Source organism: Nothobranchius furzeri, chromosome 6 (assembly GCF_043380555.1).
Source record: "Nothobranchius furzeri strain GRZ-AD chromosome 6, NfurGRZ-RIMD1, whole genome shotgun sequence".
Taxonomy (NCBI): domain Eukaryota; kingdom Metazoa; phylum Chordata; class Actinopteri; order Cyprinodontiformes; family Nothobranchiidae; genus Nothobranchius; species Nothobranchius furzeri.
In genome coordinates this window covers 67,924,292-67,951,985 of record NC_091746.1, presented here as the reverse complement: position 1 = coordinate 67,951,985, position 27,694 = coordinate 67,924,292, and the positions used below count along the sequence as shown (strand labels likewise).

General features: G+C 43.8%; 2 protein-coding genes across 5 annotated transcripts; both read right to left on the bottom strand.

Moving 5' to 3' along the window:
* Nucleotides 1–19,745: 19,745 nt before the first annotated feature.
* Nucleotides 19,746–26,666, bottom strand: LOC107374934 (uncharacterized). 3 transcript variants are annotated; one of them, XM_015943225.3, is made up of 2 exons: nucleotides 26,458–26,666; nucleotides 19,746–21,391 (listed from the first exon to the last, which is right to left on the bottom strand). In XM_015943225.3, the coding sequence occupies exons 1-2, from the start codon at nucleotides 26,625–26,627 to the stop codon at nucleotides 19,831–19,833; spliced, it is 1,731 nt and encodes a 576-aa protein (XP_015798711.3). In that variant the 5' UTR covers nucleotides 26,628–26,666; the 3' UTR covers nucleotides 19,746–19,830. The 3 variants fall into 3 exon arrangements, with proteins under 3 accessions (XP_015798711.3, XP_015798713.3, XP_015798712.3); XM_015943227.3 differs by having other exon boundaries at nucleotides 26,454–26,612; XM_015943226.3 differs by having other exon boundaries at nucleotides 19,746–21,425; nucleotides 26,458–26,612.
* Nucleotides 22,989–26,454, bottom strand: LOC139070358 (uncharacterized). 2 transcript variants are annotated; one of them, XM_070552464.1, is made up of 8 exons: nucleotides 25,381–26,454; nucleotides 25,034–25,262; nucleotides 24,696–24,926; nucleotides 24,460–24,601; nucleotides 24,219–24,365; nucleotides 23,890–24,116; nucleotides 23,650–23,801; nucleotides 22,989–23,558 (listed from the first exon to the last, which is right to left on the bottom strand). In XM_070552464.1, exons 1-8 carry the CDS (start codon nucleotides 25,826–25,828, stop codon nucleotides 23,134–23,136), a joined length of 2,001 nt encoding a protein of 666 aa, XP_070408565.1. In that variant the 5' UTR covers nucleotides 25,829–26,454; the 3' UTR covers nucleotides 22,989–23,133. The 2 variants fall into 2 exon arrangements, with proteins under 2 accessions (XP_070408565.1, XP_070408566.1); XM_070552465.1 differs by having other exon boundaries at nucleotides 23,650–23,777.
* Nucleotides 26,667–27,694: the final 1,028 nt, after the last annotated feature.

The window sequence follows — 27,694 nt, the reverse complement described above, 5'->3', positions numbered from 1 at the left end:
CATGTGCGTTAAACACAACAGTTCCTGGTCTCAGCTGTCAGTTACTCTAATCCAAACCAAACACGGTAAAGACGGGTAAGCATTTGTGTCAGTGACAGCAGAATACATTAGGAATACATTTTATTTATGTAGACTAGCTTTGCATTCAAACACATACAGTCACACTTATTTTACTAAACCTAAATGGTCTTTTAGGACCCCTTTAAGAAGCAGAATGTAAGAATTCTACTGTCAAATTATCACAAAACCCCCCAATGTCTCATGTTGGAACACAGGTTACACTGAAACAGATTTAACTCTCAGCTGGCTGGGGTTTTTCAGTTTTTCTCCTTCCTCATGAAATGAAAAACACAAGCCATCCTCAGAGTTCGAGCTCTGAGGAATGCTACGGCATTAGCCGAAACATCAGCAAAAACAAGGTAAAACGACTCTTTTGCTGTGTTGGAAAAGAATCAAGTAATGCAGTTAGAAAAATAAAACACAGAACGAACGTACAAAAGATGTAAGCTGTTTACAATCTGTGAGCCCGTGAGGTTGCTGAGTCTAACGCTGAAGTGCTGGCTTTTGTAATTTGACGCCGGCAGGCAAAAATCTCCAGAGTTGTTTAAAGAACCAAAGCCAGTAAACAGGAGCAACCCAGAAGATATTTCTTGTACACCTAAGAAGCCACGGCATCTTTTTGTTTTATTCTAGAGGCTTGAGGCTAACATGGAGCTAACAATGCTAAAAGTGAATTAGATGCAAATAGCTGGCTCTAAAATAATCTCAAGCTCTGTTTTTCGTTACTAACAACTCAGTATTACAGTGAAGAGTATGTGTGAAGTGAAAAATTAGTCAATTGTGGTGTTTTACTTCTTTAATGAGTTGTTCAGACCAATAACAGCAAGCTAACAGCAAGACTGCAAACAACCGCACTCCACTGGTGGTGGTCAGAGGGACCGGTGGCGCCAGTGCTCGGCAGCCTCGGCTCTGCCGAAGCACCCCAGGGCAGCTGTGGCTACATCGTAACTCATCCCCACCCGTGTGTGAATGTGTGTGTGAATGGGTGAATGACTGATTGTGTTGTAAAGTGCCTCGGGGGGGGGGGGGGGGGGGGGGGGGATGTTCAGAATAAATCAAACATGCCGTAGCATTCCTCAGATGTTCCAGAACTCTAGAAGGCGCTATATCAAATACAGGCCATTTACCACTAATGTCGGAAAAATACTACCATATAAAAGTGCCCCATTCATAAACCAGATACAACAATGAATTTATCTACTTATCAACTTACTGTGACTGAAGCGTCTTTGTTGTCATCTAAAATCTTCTGGGGCTGATCCAAAACTGGCAACAGTCGTGAAACTCAGGGAATTATTAGAAAATGGACTGCAGTAACCGAATTTGACCACAGGATGTCATCCTTACTTCATTCTTACATGTTATACCTTTAATAGAAAGTGTTGAGAATGAAGGCAAAATGTTAAGATTAATAATTAATGTTGAAAGAAGTAAAAATGTAGTTTGACCAGTAAAAACACACCCACAAGGAATAAAAAATAATATATCTGAGCATGATGGAGGTTACTTCTTCTGGATAATCTTGACATAGCCAATTTTTGATGTTTTTTTTTCTAACATTTTAACTTATTTTTTCTAATATTTTGACATTTACATCAACAGTGGGATCTAAAAATCTGCAGTTTTAGGGGCCCTTTTACAAAATACAATGCTGGACATTTTTGATACTAAGGGAGCAGATGCATTTCTCATTGGCCATCCTGCTCAGCTCTCCACTCACCTACATCCTCAATTTGGCTGGCTGTGTTCGCTCTGCTGAGCAAGTCCCGTTTTACCGTAGCACCTTCATGTTTAATAATCTGCTGTGAAGCACATCTGAAATCCTGAAGATGTGTTGTTGAACATCTGTCCAGATGAGTCAAAGGCCCCCAGTAAACATTAACTTACGGCAAATGAAAAGACAAAAGAACCCAAACTGACCGGTAAACATTTCACAACCTCAATCAAATAAAAAATAAAGAAATCGTATCATGTTGAGAGGAGAATCTTAATGAGTTTAGGTGACGAATAAAACAACTCTGCAACAAAGAAATCTGTACGAGAGGATGAAGTTTCACATTTGTGCTCCAACTGAGCATCACAAAAGCTGTTGAAGTTTTCATTCAAAACTAAGATCCAGAATCAAAGCCCCTTAAAAACTTGACTCATGAACAACTTGACAGCTTTTCCTGTTTCTCCATGCTGCACGGGGACAGGGGAGTGTTTTTCACACACACAGTTGGACTAAGCGGTGTGTACGTTTACAAAGATGACACTTTAATGTGCACATCAGAAAGGGTGTCAAAGAAAAATAGTTAGTAGCTAGAAAATACAGAATAAATCAAACATACTGGAGATGGACACTCCTTCATTTTAGGAAATGCTGTGTCGGGGTCCATTATTAGGATAGAGTTAAGCTTTACTGCTTCGCCAGTTTTAATGAATATTTTAATAATTAGTCTCCTCAGAACTCTAAATTCAGTTAGTTTTTTAAGCATTTGGAGGAGATGGAAGGAGAGAGGGAGAAGGTGGGCGGGAGAATGAAATAAAAAGCAACTTTTGTTTAATTTACATCTAATGTAGTAAAATAAACAATAGCTGTAATAAAACATTCCTTTAAATGAAATTATTTTGGGAAAGACCCGGGTTATTAGATCCTGTTTGTTGATATTGATAAGAGAACGATGTCTGAAGTGAAAAGATAAGTAAACTTAAAAAAAGAACAAACAACAACTGGTAAACATCAAATTAAAGCACCAGACACAACAATAATTAAAGGTGCGGTTGACTGAAATACTATTTTTTAAATGTTTTTCCTGATTATAATCAGTCACTCTGAGTTGATGCAGGCTAAACACGAAAATAGTCTCCCACACCTATCTCCTGCAATAACTTCTGATAAAAAATAGACGGTGAAACTCTAGGAATAGAAAAGCCTGACAGATCTACGTGACACTGTCACTTAGCATTAATGGACTCACTAATCTTGACTCACAACGGGGAAGGCTGTTGTAATGATCTGTAGTTGTATATTTATACACTGTAATTAGATCTAAGTATAATAATCAGAAGTGGTTGTTTTTATCATCAGGGAGTTTACTTAAACATTCTGTATTGATTGAGAGACAAGAAAAGAGAGAGTTGGGATCGTTTAAGAATCTTTAATTTCTATAATTATAAATTCTTACAATCTACCAGGACTATCTCAATGATCGATGCATATGGATTTGGATGTTTCGTGTTGGTGTGTGGGTGTGTGTGTTGTTCAGAATCTCTAGGCTGACGTAGCGAATCTGGTTGTTATGACTAGGCTACCACGAGGCTTCAGGAGCTGATGACATGAGCCGCCATTTTGTGCCGTGACCACGTACCCTGTGGAGCCTCCCGTGTAGATCAGGAAATGCCAGGTCCTCGGACCTCGGATGTACCGGAGCTGGTGAAACAGCGGTCGCAGCACTACAAAGCCCGTCTGTGGGTCGGCTCCGGTAGCAGTCGGCAGGCATCAGCAAGTTCACTCTTATTTTGAAGGAACGTCGTCTTGTTGTTCAAACGACGGAAATCTCCAGCTTGACAGTTCTCGGCTTAAAGTAGAAAGTACAGCTGGCTAGCCTGTAACTTTCTTAATGATGACGATGGAAATCCTTAGGATCTCCAATTGAACAGAACTGAGTATAAAATGGCGTTGCCTTGTTTTATATCTCCCAGTTGTTTACAAATCTTAGTAAACCGGATTGGACAACTTTCATTAAACAACCCAGATTCTGCCCTACCACAGACGAAAGTTCTGATTGGTTGAAAACAATGTGTCATGCGTTTCCATGGTAATGTAGATCAGTCTGTCTGGTGCAGCCCTGTTTATTCATTAAACACATAACTCATGACATCTTTATTTCACAGATCATTCACCTGATTATTAATGATCAACATATGCTTTGATTAGCTTATCACAAATAAAGTACTTTGATTAATTAATGGAAAGCGTTCTTCTTCTCTTCTTCTGTCTCTTCTCCTGGAATGTAAACATACTGAAACCAGGCGTCCGACCTTGGCGATGTTACTGTGTGAAGGGGCAGCTGTTAAGGGCAGACAATTATAATATTCATAACGCTACACTGTTGTTGGTTTAACATCCGGTAATCAGCAGCGGACGTCTCAGCTAGTTTAAGCTAACTGTTAGCATTAGCAATGCCACAACACAATTTCTTCAAACTTGTGTTATTTGTGGAGATAAAACATCCAAGTTGAAAATCAGTGGCAGAGTCGTGTTGCTGTTATCCAGTCGGGGGCAAGATGTCCAAATATCAGGAAATAAAATTCCAAAACTTGTCGTCTGAAGCTCAGCTGTGATGTGGGCCCAACTGGTCTCCTGAGGAGGGGTGAAGCATTGTTGTTTCCATATGTGGGGCAGTGACTGATGAGCAAAAAATCTTTACCTGTAAGGGAACATTCATGTAAATGATTAAAACAAAGTCCGTGACAAGATTTTAAAAATGTTTCTGGCCTCTGGGTAATGTTTAGCTTGTCAAGCCAGTGTGTACATAGTCTAGCAACGCCCCATAGACAGCATGAGGGTAGAATCTACAGTTGCCCTTCAAACTGTCTCTGCTCACAATTGGACATCACTAGGACCAATCATTGCAATAAACAGCATGACATATTCATTGCTAAGGAAATCAGTCAACATGGGTAGTCTGCCACCGTCAAAGAAGAATACATCCTTTTTTGAAAAAAAACAAAAAAAAAACAATGGACTGAAGTACCTGCTCATGTCTCAGAGTAAAGCCCAAGTCTAAACCGTCCAAAGTTGATGCCAACACCTTTTCAAAGTAGTGCCAATCCTGAGCCAACACCATCTTTGTAGTTTTAAGCCCACCCAATGGGTGTGTCCAACATTCAGGGGCTGCGTCCTTTGTTTGCAAGATCTCGTCCCGTGGGATGAAAATTATCACAGTGAATGAGGCCGTGTATCATCAAAATTTGAGTGAAAACCTCCAATCAGTAAAGGCATTGAAGATGAAACGTGGCTGGGTCTTTCAGCATGATAATGATTTAAAACGCACCGCCCGGGTAACAAAGCACTGGCCTTGTAAGAATCTTTCATCGCCCTGGAGTGGCCTAGCCAGTCTCCAGATCTCAACCCCATAGAAAATCTTTGGAGTAATTAGAAAATCAGTGTTGCTTCGTGACAGTCCCAAAACATCACTGCTCTAGAGGAGATTGCATGAAGGAATGGGCCAAAATACCACCATCAGTGTGTGAAAATGTTGTGAAGACTTACAGAAAATATTTGACCTTTGTAATTGCCAACAAAGGGTTGAGATGGGCTTTTGTTATTGACCAAATACGTATTTTCCACCATAATTTTCTAATAAGTTCTTTAAAAAAGAAACAATGTGGTTTTCTAGATTATTTTTTTCTTATTTTGTCTCACATAGTTAACAGGCCTCTCATCTCTGAAAGTGGGAGAACTTGCACAAATATAGGCTGACTAAATACTTTTTTTCCACACTGCATGCTTTAACCAGAGCCAGATAGTTAATAGCAGCAGGGATGTTCTTACAAAGTTCAAAATGTTTATTTTTGTTAAAAGAAAAAACATTTTCATTGACAACTATTTTGGTTGTACTGCTGAAAAACAGGCATCATAATAGCAACAATCTTGTAAAAAATGTAAAAAGTCCCACTCTACGTAAACAGCCTGCTGGAAAGACAAAATCGCCAGAAAATGTATATAAAATAAAAAAACTATTAAAGGATGCAAAAAAATCTCGTCAATGGCCACACATTTTTGGTCACTTCTCGGGTCGGGTCGCGGGGGCAGTAGCCTAAGCAGGAAGGCCCAGACTTCCCTCTCCCCAGCAACTTGGGCCAGCTTCATCTCATTCTTTCAGTCACTACCCAAAGCTCGTGATCATAGGTGAGGTTTGGAACGTAGACTGACCCTAAATTGAGAGCTTTGCTTTCTGGCTCACCCCTACTTTCCACAGGAGCCGTCAGCAGCACGTTACTGCAGCAGCACGTCTTGCTCGCGTAAGCTGCTGCTCTGCCCTTCCCACGAGACGCGAAGCAGCAGGGGAGCAGCTGTCACCGACCGAGCACGAAGTCACACGAGTGACTTCGTCAGTAAACACAACAACAAGCAGGAGAAAACTACAACATGGCTCCAAAAGGTTTGTGTTTTATGTTCTGTCCGTTTTATAATCGCCAATACGGACCTGAAAAACAAAGGAGACCGCTAGCTAGGTGATAACTTCTCACGGGGCCGCACATTTAGTAACTTTTTTTAAAAGTAAAGCAACCGGAAGGCAGTACGTTTCTTTATTCTGAAAATCTCGGGAGCTTCTCTCCATTTCCGCGTCCGGTTTCCTCTTTCCTTCCCCAAAAATGTCGAACTTGGCCCGTTTCAGAGGCGTCACGGGTAGAAAATAGAACCGCCGCGACATGATGCTCCTGAGACGCGGCCGACTCACGCTGCTGACGGCTCCTGTGGAAACCAGGGGTTAGGCCACTAAAACAGAACTCCTCAACACCTTGGCTCTGCTTACAAATCCTGTCCAGAAAAGTTATGAACAGAATCAGTGACAAAGGGCAGCCTTCTCACCTGGAACAAGCCCAACTTGCAATGCGGACCAAGCTCCGACACCGGTCATGCAGGGACCTAACAGCCCGTATACTCCCGCACTTCCCTGGTTTACAGCAATAGCTTCTAAATACAAATGTAAAACTTAAAATGAACTTCAGGACATGTTTCATATTAAATGAGAAATATTCTGCAGCAGAATACCACAGACCTTTGTACGAAAAGACATTTGCATTTATCAATGAAATTGAATAAAAACCCTTAGAAATCAGGATTGTGTTTAATGAGGGAACTGCAGTTCATAAACCCTGATTCATTTTGAATTTAAACACTGAATGAAACAGCAGTCTGCTCATTAAGTCAATATTTATTCCACAGCCATACTTTCATTGTGTTTTCATTAACAGCTAAAACCCCCAAAAGTATCTGTGTCCAGACATTCTGTGTTTTTAATTATGAAGCAGAATCCAAAGGCTTTACCTCAGGAGGCTGTCGGTTCTGTTGCTCTACAGTGAAATGTTTAACGAAATATTTTCTTATGAGGGGAAAAAACTATAGTGACATTTTCATTGACCAGGGAGACCTTGTACTGTGCTCAAGTGAGCCTTGAGGATCACGGCAAAACAACAAAAACACAAAAAGCAAATGTTCTGCTGCTGAAAGAGAGAAGAGAGAGAGAGAGTTTCCAAGAGCAGGGAAAGAATTTCATCATCAAATATATAGTGAAGCAAAGCAGAGGCTGAGTTTTGTATGCGGGAAGTGTACAGACACATTACACAAGCATACCTGTAGAATAATACTCAGATCAATCCTGGAATAAAGCTGTTTTAGCAGGTGAAATGGTGCAGAGTTGCATTAGATTGCAATTTTTAGTGTAGGTTACATGCAGCATTGTCAATACAGTACATGAAGTACATCTGTGTACTTGTACTCTTTATGTGTAAAAAATTAGGAGAAATCCCATCATCATGTTTACTTTGCCTTATGGGTGAGAAGTTCATAAAAAGTTCATTAAAGTGACTTGTAAGAGTGACAGGTGAGAAAGTAAATCTGATAGATCGTTGTGAGAGTCGTATTTTCTGCTCATTTTTCTGGGATCGAAAGATCCAGGTAACCAGAGAACGGAGGCGGGAGGAGAAGAGAGGAGCAGTGGGGGAGAGTGGACAGGCAGGTGGTTCAAAATAGGCACCAAGGAACAGATTCTTCTGCTTCGGAGGAGGGCTTTACAGTTTGTCGTTTACAGTCATTAACAAGGAAACTGGAACTAGGAGAAAAGCGGTTAGGGCTGCTCAAGTACGGAAAAGTCAGTTTGTGATTTGTTTAAAAAATGGTAAATGGGTAGTATTTGTGTATCGCATTCTAGTGTTCTACAACCCTCCAAGGCACTTCAAAACACAATCAGTCATTCACCCACACACACACACACACTCACACACTGACGGCATCGAGCTACAATGTAGCCACAGATGCCGCGAGGCGCACTGACAAAAAAAGAGGCTGCTGTACACAGACGCCACCGGTCCCACCAACCACCAGCAGCAGGCAAGACAGGTTAAAGCCTAGTTCATGCTTCTGCGTCAGCTCCACGAGGGAGAGACACACATGCACTAACGGAGACATTTTGCTCTCAGACCTTCCTCCTGGAGAGGTTGCAAAGCACAACAGAGGGCGTAGTGCTGTTGTGGGGTATCCTGTCATATATCTGGTCTAAGATGGTACATTTACTATTGTGTTTTTATTGTGTTTTTCTTTTCAGATACTTTTTTAACACAGACAAATTTGTCCCTCATTCCCACCTCTTCATGCGCTCACCACCTTTAAACCCACATTTCCCATCATTTCCATCCACGCATAAAACGCTTGCAGCATAGGTTTATGCTATGTTTATGTTTATGTATTTAGCAGACGCTTTTGCCCAAAGCGACTTACAAGTTATAATCAGCATGTTGCCCTTGAGGCTAACAACAACAGCAACAACAACAAACAATTTCCAGTCAGTCATAGGTGGCAGTGAGGCAGCATGATGAATCATGGAGAGGAGGGAACAAGGAGTGGACAGTGGAGAGGGGAACAGGTGCAGGGAGGGTGCTAGTTTAGAAGATGCTCTCTGAAGAGCAGGGTCTTCAGGAGTTTCTTGAAAGTCAAAAAGGAAGCCCCTGTTCATGTAGTGCATGGTAGGTCAATCCACATTTGTGTAACGATGCATGAGAAGAGTCTGGATTGTCCTGAGCGTGGTGTAGGCACTGCTAGCCGACGATCCTGTGATGACTGGAGTGGCCGGGACGAGACTTAAGCCTTTGCAAGAGGATTCAGGTGGATGGGAGCCGTACCATCTCGTACTTTGTATGCTAGTGTTAGATATTTGAATTTGATGCGTACTGCTAGCGGTAGCCAGTGGAGCTCAATGAACAGAGGGAAGACGTGTGCTCTTTTTGGCTGATTGAAGACCAGATGCGCCACTGCGTTCTGGACCATTTGAGGAGGTCTCACACTACAGCCTGGAAGACCAGTTAGAAGGGCATTGCAGTAATCGAGGTGGGAGATGACAGTAGATTGCATCAGGAGCTGGGTGGCATGTTGTGTTAGGTATGGTCTGATCTTTCGTATGTTATACAGCGCAAAGCGGCATGAACGAGCAACAGAGGCAACATGATCTTTAAAGGTCAGGTGTTCATCAATCACAGCCCCCAGATTTCGAACTGCCTTTGAAGGAGCCAGAGATAGGAAGTCATTTTAGATTGAGATATTGTGCTGTATGGATAGTTTTGCTGGGATGACAAGTAGTTCAGTTTTAGAGAGGTTGAGTTGGAGATGGTGGGATTTCATCCATTTTGATATGTCAGAGAGACAGTTTGATATTCGTGCAGAGACAATGTGGTCGTCCGGTGGAAATGACAGAGCTGGGTGTCGTCTGCGTAGCAGTGGTAGGAGAAGCCATGTGATCGAATGATCTCACCCAGTGAGGTGGTGTATATGGCAAAGAGAAGAGGTCCTAGTACAGAGCCATGGGGGACTCCTGTGGCGAGATGGTGCACGGTAGAGGATTGCCCAAGCCAAGATATACTGAAAGATCGTCCTGTGAGGTACGATTCAAACCAGGCGTGTGCTTTCTCTGTGATGCCCATGCTAGAGAGTGTGGACAAAAGGAAGCCATGGTTGACAGTGTCAATGCAGCTGATAAGTCGAGCAGGATAAGCACTGAGGATTTGGCAGTCGCTCTAGCTTCTTTCAAGGATTCAGTCACTGCAAACAGAGCAGTTTCAGTGGAGTGGCCCTTTTTGAACCCAGATTGGTAAGGGTCAAGCAGACTGTTTTGTGCATATCAGCAGCATATCTTTTTACCCATCCAGTCACAGGTGAATAAAACACTCATATATTTAGACTTTTTCTGCGAGGTATTCTTCAAGCTGCTTCGTGTCTGCCGCTAGATATCGTCAGCTCTCTTTGTTTTTTCGGGCACAATGGGCCTCATGCAGAAAGTCACACAAACAAACCGGAATATGTTACAGAAGACTTCCGGTTTGCTTGCCGGTAGCGCTGCTAGCCGTTATTAGGCGTTCTAGCTGTCATGTTAAAACAGCAGTTTAAACATGAGTTCATCTCAGCCAACTTTTTGCTTTTGTCTTCCGGCACTTGGAGAGTACAGATGCTTTTTTCTCCTCTCCCTTCCTCCTTATCCCAAGGCTCTTTGTCCTGTCTGTGCACGGGGCTTTCTGCATTTTGTCTGGAAACTGGAAATTATTAAAAATGGATCTGGTCAGTTGGTCTCTCAATGCGATTGACAAAGTTTTTTCAACGATGAGAATGGGAGAAGTTGGTCTCTCAACGCGATTGACAAAGTTTTTTCAACGATGAGAACGGGAGAAGAATTGATATTTTCTTCTTCTTCTTCTTACCGGAAAATTAACAAGCTTTCGAGGAATATTGGCTCAATCCCGGAGCTCAGGGATGGAATTCATCGTGCTGTGAATGCACAAACTCATATAATTGTTGAGATGAGTCGAAAGCTTGGAACTTTGACTGAGATTCAGGCTCTGGCACAAAAGGTGGATACCATCATGGAGCGAGTGGACGGCTCAGCACGGATTGGGATAGATTAATTACGCCATTATTGGATCTAGAGGGGTTGTAGACCAACAGATCACTAAGGCAGAGAGGAAATTATCTCTGTCTGCCCCCAAAACAATTCTTATCTGAATCTGGTGCCCTTGAGCCTGAAGTGATAACTCCCCCCTCAGAGGAAATGTGGAATGTTGCCGTAGTTATGGAAACTCTTTCTCCCTATCCCAGCCTGGGATAGGGACTGTGACCGGTGAAGGTCGTGGAACCGTATCTAGGAGTTGTTGTGCTCTCCAACCCATTATCTCCCTCCCCTTTCCAAACAGAGGTGATGAGCGCTGCCCCATACGGCTGCACGCATTGAAGTGAGGAGAGTCCCAACCCTACCTCCTCACCTAGTGGACACTTATGTTGTGTAATGTCTGAAGTCTGTGTGCATATCTGTCTGAGGTGTCTTTTTCTCTATGGAGGGTAACTCTGAAGTGCCTTTTTCCCTCCCCCTGACTCTATCCTCATATAAACCATCTTGATCTATTATGGTAGCGCGACTCGGGTTGCGAATGACCACAGTGACCAATTCTTGTCATGTGTCTATGTATGTATGTCTGATCTCAGAATTGTGTGTACTGAAACTCTAATTTCCCTCTGGAATTAATAAAGTATTTTTGAAATGAATTGAATTGAATAAATATTTGAATCGTGATGACCCTAGCGGGGATTTCTGCTGTGTGCCGCAATGCCTCACATCAGGGAAATTCAACTCTGCCGTAAGTTATCATCACAAATATGGATACGGAACATGAGGCTTATCAATACTGTCCACAAACTGGAACAGGTAGGAACTGGAACTGAACCGAAAACCGAACCATCCCTAATATTTAGCCTACTCTCAGCTTGTGGTTAATTTCACTTTTGCGCATAGATCTGTCATATTCTGCTCTGATGCGGACAGCTCCGGTCACCTTGTCTTTGTTTGATACTGGAAAAAATGAAATAAAACTTTAAAAACATGCACTGTGCCCATAAAAGAGTCTTAGCTAGTAGCTGCGAAGCTAACCTAAACATTAGCTTTACACACCTTTGTACCTTTGTAGTTGCAAATATAGGATGAGGCGTACAGCTAAAATCCCTTATCCATTTGAGTTTTAGAAGTCGCTTGGCATATTCTATGGACATCTGAAACTTTTATTTTTTGGCAGCTCCTGGAGGGAACGTGCATAGAACAATGCCATGGTTAGCTATCATAGCTCAAGCTGGGCTGCAGACCGGAAGGAATTGGTGCATCCCATTTAGCACAATGTGGAAGTGGGACGTGCATAAGCCCTATGGCGGTGCTGTTGTTGAAAGTGAGCTTGTTGGATATCATGACTAAGTTGATTTATGTCACTAATTCCATTGAAAAAGTGAAACTTGCATATTCGATTCATTCAGTACACATAGACTGATACATTTCAAATATTTATTTTATTGTTGCTGATTATAACTGAAAATTAATATCCCAAATTCAGTATCTCAAATATTAGAATACTGTGAAAAGGTTCAATATTGAAGGCCGCTGGTGCCACACTCTAATCAGCTAATTAACTCAAAACACTTACAAAAGCCTTTTATATGGTTTTATATTCCTCAGTCTAGTTCTGAAGGCTACACAAGCATGGGGAAGACTGCTAACTAAACAGGTGTCCAAAAGACGACCACTGACAGCTTGTACCAGGAGGGCAAGACACAAAAGGTCATTGAGGCTGGCTGTTCACAGAGAGGCAAATGGAAGGACAAGATGTGGTAGAAAAAAGTGTACAAGCAATAGGGACAACTGCACCCTGGAGAGGTTTGTGAAACAAAACCCATTCCAAAACATGAGGAGACTCACAAAGTGTGGACTGCAGCTGGAGTCAGTGCTTCAAGAACCACCACGCACAGACGTATGCAAGACGTGGGTTTCACAAGCCCCCACAATGCGGCTCAAAAATTGAGGCCAACCCGAAAGTACCAAAAATTGCAGTTCCACCCTCATCCACTAGGGGCTGGTGTCAGAAGCGAGCAAATCCTCATCGACTCCGATGTTATAAATACCAATTTCACAGCAGAAATAAACATGTTTACAGCCTGGTACCAAAACATGTTTTTGGTTTAAATGATCTAGTTTACACTCATGACAACTCTGGGGGGGGGGGGGGGGGGGGGGGGGGGGTTAATTTTTTTCCTCACTCTTCTGTTTAATTGTATTAAAAGCCTAAAATTATGTATAATTAATAAGCATCAGACCCATGTGACCTCCGCCTCAGACCCACGTGACCACAGAGCTAGCTCCGTGGAAAGGCCTCAGTAGAGCCTCGGTCTGGCCTGGAGACTTCCAGGATTTTGAGTCTCTGTGTTTGTGTATTCTTTTTTTGGATATTATTTGTGCAATTGTTGGACAAAATGACTTGCTGTGGCATTAATTGCACTAATAGAGCGCCCAAGGAGTCTCCACTTCATTTTATTCGGTAAGTAAAATTATATTTATGTATTTTAGGTCACTGCCGAGCTGAGTTTAGATTTTAACATGTACTGTTTAACCATGAAATTTAAATGTAATAGGGTAAAACCCCAGTGCATTTAACATAATGCTGCACTTTAGAAAATGGGTTGAAATATATCATGTTGGTGGAGCTGGGTTCCGACTATTGGCTTGTAGAGCTCTTGGGAGACCGATGTTTTCCACCCGTTCTCCCCTCCCCGCAGCTCGGCGCATCTCTGTCTGATCGCGGCTTCTGTCTGCTGCACGGGCTGCTGGCTTGTGGAACTCTGGGATGGAAACCTTTCCACCCGGTTCTCCCCAGCGGCAGCTCTGCGCATCTCAGATCGCAGCGGCGCTTGTTGTGCGGCTGCCGGCTTGTGGAGCTCTCGGAGACGTCTGTGTTCCACCCGGTTTTACCCAGCGGTCAGCCCGGCGTATCTCAGACTCAGAAGCTCTGGTGTTGTGCACAGTTAACTCCGGTTGTAGCTAGGTTGCTACCTCCATTAGCTTAGCTCCCACCTCTGTGTTAGCTGTGGGTTAGCTTCAGGTTAGCTTGTAGCTAGTTCGACCGGGTGTCGTCAGTTGATCCCAGCCTTACAGCCACACCCTCAGCTCCACCTCTCTTCCCTTTTGTGGAATTGTCTGGGCTTGACAGAACCTGTGACACGGACAAAATGGTGGTGGTGGCCACCTCCCATTTGGCCTCCAAAACATGTTGTTGGAGCCTATGGAAATGAATTGTCCAGTATACAGTATATGTCGATGGGGTTTCAGCATTCCTTGTGTCACAAAGTGGAAAGATTTTGGGATTTAGTTTAAGTTGCATGATTAGTTTTTATTTGCCATTTTTGTATTTAATTTAAGTAGCATGTTTTGTGTTAATAATTATTATTTTTGACATTATTTTGTGTTTTGAATGTTTTTTCCCTTAGTGGCACCTCCCAGAGACACTCTTTATTGAACTGGCAGTAAACTGAGCTGATGGGAACAGGTGTGGAACGCCAACAGGTGCAATAGACTAATTACCAAGGAGCTGAGGAAGGAGAGCAGACACCATAGAGACATGCATGGGTGACAGGTGACAGCAGTGGTCGTGGCTTGGACTAACTTTTTTCAGAGCGTTACAGCAGGCTGGGGTTTGGGCTCACTTTGAGGGTTGTTCAGGTGGTTGGCCGACGGCCTGTACAGGCCCGGTAAGACAGCAGCCCGGCTTTGCTTCGGAGTAGCATCGGATGTTGTGGACAATGGGGAGGAAAGGGACGAGTAGGGCTGGAGCGCTGGTTCAGTCGGTGGGGGCAGCAAAGAGGGGCCGTGGGAGCGGCAGTGAGGCATAGGATTGTGACTGGGATGCACAGCTCAAGCAACAGAGGCTGGAGGAGGGTGGCGTTGTGATGCATATCAGGGCAGTGGGAGATACGCGTTTTGCAACCTCTAACCCGTTGTCTGTGTCCAGGGAGCTGAGTGCCGTGGTAGGGGATGTGCTAGATGCTACCATGGTGTTTGGTGGGCTGTTGGTGGTGGTGTGCCGGAATAAGTCACAGTGCCACAAAGCGCTAGCCTAGTGAACTAGACCAAAATCTTGCTTAGCAAAGTTTGGTCTATGCATGCTCCATTGGAACCTCCACAGCTCCTACCAGGACTCTGGCTAGCCAATCACAGCTCTCTAGAGGGGTTTCAAACACATAAAGAGCTGTGATTGGTCCATAATGTTGGGCCAATCAATGTGCTGTATCTGCTTAGTGAACAAATCACAGAGCTTTATCCGCTTTGTGGGCCAATCAGGGAACTCTATATGCCTGGTGGGTGGGATGATGCAACAGAGTGAAACAAGAGTATGTCACATTCATTGTCCAGTGGAATGCGAAGATCATTTGAAAGATAACGTTAGAACCCGCCCCACAACCGAGAGCCGTCAATGGAGCGTGGCCAGACTAAATAATACATTTATTTAGTCTGGCTTGCCAGGCTAACAAAGCGCTGCAGCTTGAGAAGTTTCTGGGGGGTGGACGTGGTGGCTTCTGAGTCGAGGTCTGGTTGTGTGATTAAGGGTGTGGTGTACGGCATTTCCAACGAGGTCTCTGAGTCAGAGGTGTTTGGTTCCCTGAGTGGGGTGGCGGTGGTGGCTGTTCGGCGTCTGGGGTCTAACGCACGTGGGTCCACTCCGCTGCTGATTACTTTTATTGCGGTGGAGCTCCCTGCTCATGTCCAGTTGGGCTTCCTAAGTTTCACGGTGATGGCGTACGAGGAACCTCCTCTGAGGTGTTTTCGGTGACAGGGATACGGTCATGTGGCCGGAGCCTGTGTGGTCGGGGTGCGTTGTTGGAGGTGCGGGGGCAGTGCTTCATTTGTAAATCAAACGTTCCCGGAACGCAAATACTGATGTCAAACCAAAGTTCACTAAAGGCAAAACAGATGCCGGAACATGCACGGGGTGGGGGGTTTGACAAGTAATTAAAATTGCGCACAACTCTTCAGTGGCGGACTGGTAATCGGGAGAAATGGAGGATTTCCCGGTGGCCTGGCCGTTAAACTGGCCCGCTCAGTGATTGCCGGTCATGACGTGCATAATATCAAAATGAGCAATCCGTCATGCAGCTCATCAGAGCATTTGCTGTCCTGATGCTCACACAAATGGAGCAAAATGGGCACAAAGACACCCCCTCCTCTCACTCTGTCGGGGTCTGGCAAAGCGGCTGCAGACACCCACCACCCCAGAGCGGCTACAGCACCACCGCACCTTTGGTCCCAGAGGCAAAATGGACCTAGACGGACCAGGAAAGTTGGAGCAGAAAAGGAGATATTGAAAAAGAAGAAAGCTCTGGCCACAGATGCATGTCCAGGCTGGCCTGTATGTGGTCATGTTGGGAGAACCGGTTTAAGGTGGAGTTTTTGGGCCAGTTTAATTATCACGCAGCGCGCAGTTCTGGGCATGTGGAGCGGGTTGGGGAGGGAGAAACAGCGGCTGTCAGGAACAGATCATGATGATTAGGTTCTGATGATCAAATCATTAGACTCATTCTTTAGGGACAGAGAGCAGTGCATTGGACCGGTACCGGCGCCCTGGCTACTTGGCCGTGACTCTCACCCGGGAGTCTGGGGATCGAATCCCGCCCGGGCCCTAGTTTCTCCATCTCCGACAGTGGCACAGGAGTTAAGTGCTCGCCCCGTAATCGGAAGGTTGCTGGTTCGAGTCCCGCTCAGTCTGTCGCTGTCGTTGTGTCCTTGGGCAAGACACTTAACCCACGTTGCCTGCTGGTGGTGGTCGGAGGGACCGGTGGCGCCAGTGCTCGGCAGCCTCGCCTCTGTCAGTGCGCCCCAGGGCAGCTGTGGCTACATCGTAGCTCATCCCCACCAGCGTGTGAATGTGTGTGTGAATGGGTGAATGACTGATTGTGTTGTAAAGCGCCTTGGGGGGTTCTAGGACTCTAGAAGGCGCTATATCAAAATACAGGCCATTTACCATTTACCATCTTGCCACACAACCAATCAGTTGCAACAATATTTGTAATATTTATACATCTGATACAATTCAGATCACCTTCAAAACTCAGTCACACACCCAGGGCCGTTTCAAGGCATTTTGGGGGCCAAGGCAAAACAGAACACCCCCCACTCCTATAGCTGGTTCCCCCGGAAGCCTCTGTGTAATTCATACCCTCTCCAGTAGTGTTAGTTATACAGTGTTTATAAAAGCCCCTCAGACATCACTGACATGTTCTAATGTTATCAGATGAAAAACTAAATGATCAGACTCGCTATCTCATCTGCTGCTTTCCTAAACTTGCAAAAAGTAACAAAACCATTTAAAAGCCACTATTTGTGGATTCTCTGAAAGTTTCCATGGAGTGTGTGACAACTTATTTTTTCATTGATCCTATCGTCTAAACAGCTGAAACAAGCATCCTTAATAATCTGTGCACAGGAAGCTTAAGCTGGGCGCACACTGTGCAAATTTTCACTTTTTTGAGCCGATTTTCCACTCGTGCGAGAATCCACGAGATCGGGGCGAGTTTTGCGCCGAGCGTCGTGTAGTGTACAGGGGGTTACGAGAGGCGATTAACACCACGTGACCAGCTACCGATCACTAATCGTGAGCTCGCACGGACTTCTGGCGTGTTTAATATTTTGCTCGTCCCTCGTGAGGGTATTGCACTGTTGAAGCGGCGCTGCGACCCAAAAGGTATCAGAACTGTTCACGGCGCATGCGCAATCCTGCATCACCACCGCTCACCCGCTATTTCCCCAATAACACACGTTGTTCGTTTTTATTTCTACACGTTTTTTTACTCACAAAGATTGTCAAGTGTGTTTGTCGTGTTCATGTCAAATTAAACTGATCACAAACACAGATTTACTTTCTTTATTTCGTTTTCCTCATCCAACCCCCATAAATCCCTGTGTGTCCTCCTGCAGCACTCCCGAAGGACAACAGGCAAGACAACAAAAAGTCTGATGTGTTGTGTAAAAAGTGCTATTTTTAGCATATTTTTAGGTCCGACGTGTTGCTACCAGACGTACAGTGTGAGCAGTCAGGTAGCATCCGAGAACTGGGTCGTACAGTGTGAGCGCATGACTCGTGAGATCTGCCCTGCGAGGAAGTCGGACAGTTCGAGCTGAAGCTGAGCGCTACGAGTGAAAAAGTCGCAGTGTCCGCCCAGCTTTACCGATGCTGTAGTAAATAGGTATAATAAAAGGTATAATAACTTCTTATTAATATAATGTTGTTGCAGAACTAAAGCAGCAGAAAAATGAGATTTTGCAATAAATATGCTTAACATTTACATATGAATTGTTTTAGAGCCCTTTTATTGGCAGAATCTGATATTAATTTAGTTCTTACAAAAAAATGGGTCCCAACATGGTTTGTGTGGCGTTGCCATAGTGTGACGTCATAGGCACAGATCCCCTGTCCTCTTTTTGGAAATGGAAATATGTTCACCCTATATTCAACAAACTGTCCACCCGGGCTTTTGCGCTGCACAGAGACGCTTCGCTGCCTTTGACTTTGAACGTCAGTTGAGAGCGGTTGAGTCACTCTCATGCAGACTGACCAATGAAGAGAGAGCCTCAAGTTAAGACCCTCTCCTCATTGGTCAGTCCACACAAGGTGGGTCAAAGGTTACCCTGAGCGGGTTACATGACGTCAGGCATTCAAGTATTGAGTATATTTACTGCATATTACAGTAAAATATTCTGTATGTGACCATATTATGGTGATCCTTGGGTCGTGATGATGGGGCCCGTGAATATTCTTGCCCAGGGTACAACAAAGTGTTAATCTGGCCCTGTTTGTATAGACCCTTATATGGTTCTCCCGTGTGTCGAGCCCATAAGAATATAAAATCCGATGTGTTCGCTTATACAAATATATAAAAAGATTCCTGCAATCCCCCCCCCCCCCCCCCCCCAAATGCATCTAAACTAAAACTAGTTGTTCTTGAACCAGTTGGGAGTAGAAACAGGGTTGAAGTTGCTTTAGGAAGAAAACACAACTTCTTATCGATTCCTATCTATTTCCTATAAATACAAGTGGCTTTAGCATGGCGCTGTGGAGTGGGAAACACAATGAGTCTAAAGCATACTTTTACCTTTTCCCACACCGAATGTGACAGTAGAATTCGTGATTTTATAAATGTTTTTTCTTGCCCCTGTAAGCCTGTTTATTTGCCTCTGTGTATAAAATGTGCTACATAAATAAAACTTCCATCCCTTACCAATAAACCAAAAATTAGTATTTTGTCCGTCTGACAAAGCCCGGGTGTGTCATTAGGCATGTTTCCATTCCCAGACCTCCAGGGTAGTTCCTGGGATGGGGAACTTGACCAGGAGATAGGATGTTCCAGTCCTCTCAGCTGTTGAGACGTCAGCATACCGCGACTGCTTTGGCAGTGAGTGATGTCACTGGTCAACCCCAAAAAGCGCCCAAAGTAACATAAATAATGCTAAAAGCATTTACTCTATAGTAGTATATCACAATTTAATCCTTTCAGAGGACATGAGCAGCTCAGATTTCAGTGAGACAAGCCCTGTTAGCTACGTCTGTGGGGGAATTTCCTCGTTTTTTCCAATAGCTGTGGGGTAATTCCACCGAGGTGTGCGGTGCCAGAGTTGGATTTTAAATACGATCAGTGCCTTCCATTCTGCTTCACCAGCTACTCTTCTAATTTAACTGCTGCTGGTTGTTTGGACGTCTGCTGATGTCATTTCCCGCTGAGTTACAACCAATCAGCGTGAGTTAACCGGAGGTTCCGCTCAGCTACTCCACCGGGCCGTTCAGAGTTCCTTCTCCAGAGCAGGTACTCAGAAGGTTCCTGAAAATGGCCTGAGAGACGGCCGTTCGGACGGCCCGGTCGGGTGGAGACGAGCGCATGTCGGGAAGTTCCTGTAAATCTGACCTGAAGTTCTTGTAGTGGAAACACGCCAATTTGGAACCCCTAGCAAGGCTGCTAGACTTGGCTGCTTCAAAATAACCCACATTCAGTATTTCTGTAAAACAGTAAAAAAGGCACAAACATGTTTTTTCTATAAACAAAGCTCTATGCACGCAATAAAAATGTCCCAAAAAACTTTTATCGTTCAAAGTGAAAACATTTATTTACACACGAGGCGATTGCAGGAAAAAACAACATGGCACACCATTTCCAATAGGCAGTCACATGCCTTTCGAAATATGCCAAGCGTTGTAGCAGTCTCGACCCGGCACGAAGCACAGCGCCGTCTTACACGTGGTACACTTGATGGGAGTTTTGGCCTGGCAGTGTCTGCATCTCAGGCGCCGGGCGCTGCTGTTTCCTGAGATGTACACAGGTAGGTGCTTACCAGGGACAACGGATTCAGATTCATCTGTGATGCTGGACCCCGCACCTGCCAGCTCCAAGGCCAAGGCCTCCCTGAATTCCTTTTGGATGAAGGGAACATCACCTCTCCTCATGGTGTGCTCTTTATACAGGACGAAGGCATTCACGAAGGCGATGTCCATGAAGTGGAAGAAGAAGATCTTGTACCACTTCTGTTTTTTGTGTAGGACCTTGTAGTAATCTTGTAGAAAAGAGACCTCGCTTGGGCCATTCCTAAGCTTTTGCGACCTCCCCTCACAAACAAAAAAATCCCACTTATAGCCACTGGGATTATCCTCAAGAACAAAAAGCTTGTAGCCCCAGTAAGTAGGTTCCATCGTCATGTCCCGCTTCTGATCCATGGCGGATTTTGTCACAACCACACGCTCGTCAATGGAAATGTTCAGAGAGGGGTGGTAGTTATCTTTGCAAGCAACCCTCAGCTCCTCATACAGGGGTTTAATTTTGCATAAACTATCATAATCTTGTGTCCCCCTCTTCCTTTCATTGGCAGCCTCCTCCGTGCTGCTGCTTAGGTGCAGGGCATGGCGTATCTGGAGGAAGCGTTTGCAGGTCATCACTGACTTGGGAAAGGGGAGTTCGTACAGCTTCCCCCCTCTCCAGTAATCTGTTATTGAGCAGCATTTAACAAGTCCCATATATATAACCAAAGCCATGAAACTGAACATCTCCTTCAGAGAGACATCGGTCCACGGGGTCATGGACTTTGGCCTGTGTGTGGCGCCAAACTCATTTGTGTTCTGAATTATTTTCTGTATTATGGTATTTGTGAAAAAAAGCTGAAAAATCTGTATTGGAGTGTAGTTTGTTGTGGGAAGGAGCTTTGTTCCGGGTAGATGGTAGAGGCTGAAGATGGGTTTTGCGAGTTTAATGGACTGAACTCCAGCACCACTCTGGGTCTCATTAGTCATTCCAGAGATATCGGCTTGAATACTGACTGTCTCAGTCTCCCCTCCGTGATCGTGTCCACGCCCAAACTCCGCAGACACCCCACAGATACTGGTCTGGGTTCCGGGTGGAGGGTCTGGTCTCACGATGGGTTGAGGGAGGCCAACGTCCTGAACTCCTGTTCCTTTCCAGGACTCGTCCTTCTTTCCGGAGATTCTGGTCTGACTACTACTGGTACTGGTTCCAGGTGGATGATGGGGCCTCAAGATGGGTTGTGAGGGTTTAACGTCCTCAACTCCAATTCCATCCACAGACTCTTCAGTCATGCCACGAACACTTGTTTGACTAGTACTAGTTCTCCCCCTCCTCCCTCTTCTACCACGTCCACCTCCTCTTGCTTTTCTCTTGTTTGTGCCTCTTCCAGGTGGGGCGACGGGGCGGGGGTCTGGTTCACTCTTCGGGGACTTTCTGTGTTCAGAACCACATGGGGCAGAGTTTTCATCTGAATCCAGTAGATAAACAAATAATTCATCATACAAAATTAAAAAGTATGTATTTACAAAGTTTACAGCAGTAAACATAATTCATAGCCTATTTATAGTGAGCAGTTTCAAGTGGTGCTCGCTGCAGAACCACAAAGGTGGAGCTGCACCAGAGTCAGCCCCGCCCATTCCAGAATCAGCCCCGCCCATTCTATCGGAGTCAGTCCAATTCCTTCCAGTTGTCAGACTTTATAGCATTCTGGAACCAAAGAGGGTGTTATAGCTAAAAAATGCAAGATTGAGGAGGGAGTTGAGAAGTGAATTGAAAAGTTTTTGTAAAGGTTCCATATAATTAAAAATCTAACTTTTGGAACTTTTAATCATGTTATATTGTCATTTCCTCATAAGAAACACGCCAAAGCCATTTTTGGCCTCATTCATGCATTTTCTTCCCATCTCAGCTTCAATTTGGTCTCCTCCCCCAAAGCGGGTCTGGTCTTGGTTCTCAAATCTGGATATTCTGTGAATTTTCTGACAAATTATTTCTGAAATGACTTCTACTGAGACACCGCCAGAAAAATCATACATCCCATCTACAAAGACACACCAAATAACATAATAAAATGTAACGCCACTTAGTTTTTATCAGATGTGGTGGTGTAGTGGTGATGGTGTTAGGTTGACATGCAGTTTTGCGCAGGTTCGCCTCCCAGCAGTGGAAATATTCTATAATCTCTTTTCCTCATTTCTAGCTACACTTGCCAGTACTATGTTTACAACGATTTATTGGTATGCCGTTTAACATATAATGACTAATGTGTTCTTTTTATTTATTCATTCGTTTATTTAGCCAGTGTGAGTCCATCTGTGAGCAGAGTTTCAACTAAAATGCTGTTTAGGAACGACCAAATTCAAAGAACTTGTAGAGACATAAATATTTTGCTGAAAATGAACATTACAACTAAAATATGAACAAATTAAATGTTTCAGCTGGCTGAATAGATTGTTGCCGACCCCTCCGAGAATCGAACCAGCATCAGCTGAGGGGAAAGCAAAATGTAAGTCAGACGATCTTGCCACTGGACTACCAGAACCCACAGGGAGAGGGTACATGCTATTGTACAAGACTTTTGTTAGAGCGGCTGTGGGCAGATATTCGCTACGAGAAACCTTTTTATTTCGGGATATATTCAGACTTTGTCATGTAGCAAGTTATATTTATCTTGTTTAATTGGAGCACAGAACATAGCATTAACGACTGTAAACTAGTAACAGCCGTAATTCATGTGGGTCAGGTCAGTTTGCGATAAAGTTGAAAACAAAAACGGAAGTCAGTGGCATACCTGTCAAGTTTTGGATTTGAAAATAAGGGAAAATTTACAACACCGGCAGCGAGCCAACCAGCCGCCACAGCCGAGCGCTAGTATATCTTACATTGTAAGATAGGTGTACAAAAAATCTATAATAACCACTTTTCAACCACTTACTACAATTCAGTGATCAGAATCTGAGGCCTACCTTTGTTGACATTGAAATGCTGTGAACATTCTGTTATAATACAGCCTAAATGAAAACACAAAAGGGGAAATGAAGCATATTTATTGATTTTACATTTTTCATTTTATATACAAGTCAACACATTACTTCCTGTTCATTTCACATTGCTTGTCTTTAAGTTAAACATTTACATTTTATTTTCATTACACATTTTCTTTAGATGTATCATGTTCACTCATGTGGCTCTCTGACATTCACTAATGACTTATTATACAAATGTGTTGCAGATTTAGCATTCTTTAACACTTTTTTGGAAGGAGTGTATTTGTAGGCTGGGCCAGAGTGGTTGATTTTACATGACAGTAAAGCACAAACAGTGCTGTTGTCTAATGACATCCTATTCTCTGTAACAATCTTTCTCACCATACTAAACACCCTTTCAGAACTGGCATTGCTGTGGGGAATGCAGAGTAAAGCCTTCATTAATCTTGGCAGCTCACTGAACCTCACATCCTTCCCTAGCAGGCCCCAGAATCTGTCAATGTTGTCTTCTTGGGGGAGTTGCTTGCTATCTGTCACCTGGTAGTCAATGAGTTCCTCTCTCAGCCTATCTTCACTCAAGCTCAACTGAGGAAACATGGCCCCTAGCCTTTCCACTGGAAGATAAAGAAAGTGTTGCAAATCTAAACCATGCAATATTTAATCAATTCAATCATTCTATCAATGGAGAACTGCCCTAACATCTACCTGCCCCTGGAGGAATGTCGAGGCGAGCAGCAGGGTCCAGCACTTTCAAGTCCCTCAGGAGTGGATGGTCAAGGGGAAAGGAGGAGAACATCTTCTGAAGCGCTGCTTCATAGAACCTTCTCACAGATCTACAACAGCGTAAGAGTAAAAAACTGCATAGTGGCAGTATTTTAGGCACAGTACAGCATATTCTCTCATACTGATGATGACCATTATAAAACAGCTGGGTAATATACTCACTGAAAGATTTTCTTCTCAGTGGACATGGGAAGCTCTACGCTTTTCATGAAGGCCTTTGTGTCTGCTCCAATAAAGAGCTCCTCATCAGCCAACTGATGTCCTTGTCCATACTCCACCTCCCTGAGAGGTATACCTACGATGGCCCTGGCTGGTATGAGGTAGCCCAGGATCCTCCTAATCAGCCTGCACATTTCCTCTTCCAGTCTGTGAATTTGTACTCCCTCTGACTGTAGAAAATATCATGGGTCACAACAAAATATCAGTGAATGCTACAATTAGCAAAATCACATTTAATATTTACACATACATTCAATAACACTGACACCCACCTGGAAGGCAATATTAAAATCAGATAAAGGTTTAAGGGCAGCAGTCAGGAACATGAAGTAGATCTTCATGACTGGATCACGCAGATGGCTGGCTAAATCATGTATTTTGGCGCTCCTCTCCACCTCCTCATGACTGTTGAAGTAGGCCTAGAGTACATGGGGAAACAAGGTGGCAATAGTTAAATAAAAGGAAAACACAGAATAGTAAGCTGTATGTATCTGCTGGAGTTACCATCCTTACCTGCAGTGCGTCCCACTGGTTCAACACTCTCTGGACACAGGTTAATAGACTCAGCCATCGGGTGCTGCAGTACCTGAGGAGCTTCAGGTGGTCTGAATCGGTAAAATCTACAAATTCTTTATAGATTTCACATCTTTTTGCACTGTAATATAGACAATTATTTAGTTAGTGGATGGAAATGTATGTGTATGTCTGAAGAGTATCAACTGCAGGCCTATTTATTTATAATAATTTACCTTTTATCAAAGTGGGTGTATATCCCAACCAGGAAGTCTTCCACTGGTACCTGTGCTGCTTTGATGGCACAGCCAGTGGCCAGTTGTGCTAGGTGGCAGATGCAGCCAAGGTCCTGGACATGGGGCTGGCTGGTCTTCAGTCTGCTGATAACAGAGTTGTGTCTGCCTTTCATGACACTGGCGTTATCAGAGTTAAAGGCTATCAGGTTCTCCCATGGAATTCCTCTTTTTCTATTGGAAATATGAAAAAAAAGCCATAAAATGCCTTACACTAAATGTAAGATTATAATTAAATGCAAATTACTACACACGTCAACAACACATTGCAGTTCCCCTACCTTAATGCTTCACTCAGCTTTTCATACAGATTTTCTGCATTTCCTACATTGCATATGGGCATCTCCATGAATTTTGTAGCGACCTGCAGAGTGGCCTCATCATAGAGTCTGGTCAGGATGACGAATTCTTTGTCCGTTTTTCTGTTGTTCGACTCGTCACACATCAATGAAAAGGGCTGCGATCGGCATGTTCTGGCCAACTCCTCATCTAGCTCTGCTGCTATGGCACCTGTTGAGTGAATGCCCAGTAACGTTAGCTAACAATTTACCACCAATATGCCTGCTGGACATGATTATGACTATGTATACGCTTTCATAATATTTATACTTAATTTAAATCAACTTACCTTTGATAAGTTGCGTAGATTTGGTTTTCCCCGCAGAATATTTTCGTGCAATAGCAGAGTCCGGGAACATCTCAGCTACACACTTGTTGAAGTCGTCACAGAAGGTGAAAGAAACATTGTTTTTGGCACACAGCATTGCCATTTTAACCTCCGCATTTATGACCTGGTCAGCCTCTGTGGTATTCCTTGTTACAAATGCCGACATCGTCTGGGCATGTTTCTGTGCTTCTAGCCAGCGCTTGTGCTTGGTTGATTTCTCATGCTGACTGACATCATTCCTTCCCCCGTGGGAGACACTAAAGTCGCAACTGCAAATCTTACAAAAAGCGTGACTGTGTCCCATCCTGCTCTTCTTTAGAAAAGTAAATTCGCTGTCCCATTTTTCTAGATATTTACACGATTTCTTTGATTTTTTGGCAGGAATGCCTTCTTCACTTCCATCCATCATCGCTCTCGTTTGTTGTTCCTGTTATGTTCCCGCTGTCTGCACAAATCTCGCGACAACCAGTTCTCGCGAGGCTACAGATAATTTTAAAGAGGCAGAGGAATTTTAAAAATACGGGAGATTTACGGGAAAATAATAATTCGGGAGGACGGCAGGAAAGCAAAGTAAAATACGGTAGTTTCCCGGCCAAAACGGGAGACTTGACAGCTATGGTCAGTGGGCTAGGCTGAGTTTGCGGGAATGGGCGGGGTTGACTCTGGTGCAGCTCCACCTTATGGTGCAGCTCCGCCTTTGTAGTTCTGCAGCGAGCACCCTCTCAGCAGTTTGACCCTCTGCAGAAGTCTAATAACAATAAATAACAAATTTGATACAACTTTACAAAATGGCTCCCCTTATAAACGACTAATAGTTTATATTGAATGGTTCTGTAACATTTTATAACTCATTACGTGTCTATTATGCATTGATTAAGTACGAGAAACTGACTGGTTTGTTGCCAAATAGTGAACCACATCTGTTCACCTTAGCATTTGCCACTACATCAAACTAGCCAAACAGTTTATTTTTACATCTATCCATCCATCCATCTCTCTCATTCTCTCTCTCTGTCTCGTGAAATAACACTTACTTACTTGTCAGTGCCATTTAGTCCCTCCTCAGAGGATGTCTCCTCTTCAGAGTAGAAGTCTGAGACATCACTGACCTCAGACAAAAAGTCGTCCGAATGACCACTCTCTCTTCTACAACAATATTGAACGCATCCCGCTGAGAGGAATTTCCTTTTGGAGACGTGCTTCGCCATGTTGTCGAGCTGTGTGTTTGTTTAGGCGCGGAAGTTTGTGGCGACAACCCAACCCCTCAAGACGTTATTTTTTTACAGGATTTCATTGGCTGTTTCACGCGTCAGTCATTTGTTTGCCGCGCCACAATTGGTTTAAAATACCCACGTGAGCGATAGAGGGTGGTGCTTATAAACTATCGGCCAATAGTTTTATATTAGCCACATAAGAGGGTGTAACCCATCAGCTATTGGATCAAGGTTATGTCAATCAAAGCTTAAACAGTTTTTTTTGTTTAGTTTTGTTTTCCAAATTCTTTATTGACACTGGAGGAAACTTTTATCAGGGTGTTGTTGTACTGGATGAAACCAGATGAGCGTGCTAACAGAAGTTACAGTGAAAACTTCTGCAAGAAGGAGACTTCAAAGGTTTTCACTGGCAGATGTTATGAAGCTGAAAGTCCTCCAGTTGCTGCTTCCCATTCATCTAAACTTCAAACCTGATTTAGATTTTTCTACATTTATAAAACAATCATTAAAGCCCAGTTTGGTGATGCCTTTGATTTGTGAGAGTTCACTGAAAAGCATTTTTTCATTTATTTATTTGTTTGTTTGTTTGTTTGTTTATTTAGTATTATTATTGCATTTTGATCACACTAGAATGGGTCCAGCTCATAAAATAGGCTACAATGCATAAACTCTTTCAACGGGGACTAGATTAGTAGCAGAATCTTTAAAACCCAGTTTTTGATTTGTGAAACCTGTTTGACTGTCTTCATACCTTATTGCATCTGGACCACATTAAAATCGCATAGTGGCTGACACACTCCAGACCTCGATTAGTGACAGCAAGAGGAATCCTTCACATCAAGGATGGAAGACGATGTGTGAACCAGGGCACAGAGAGGAGCTATGAACTATCATCACCCACCAGTGTTACCTGTCTACCTTTCACTGCGGCAGCATGTGGTGGGACGATTTACACAGTTGTGTCCCAGCTGCAGGCGTCATACCCCAGCTCTTCTTTTTCCTCTCCATGGATTTTAATCAAGTTTCCTTGTCCTCAGGTCCCCATACCTTTACTCAGTAGA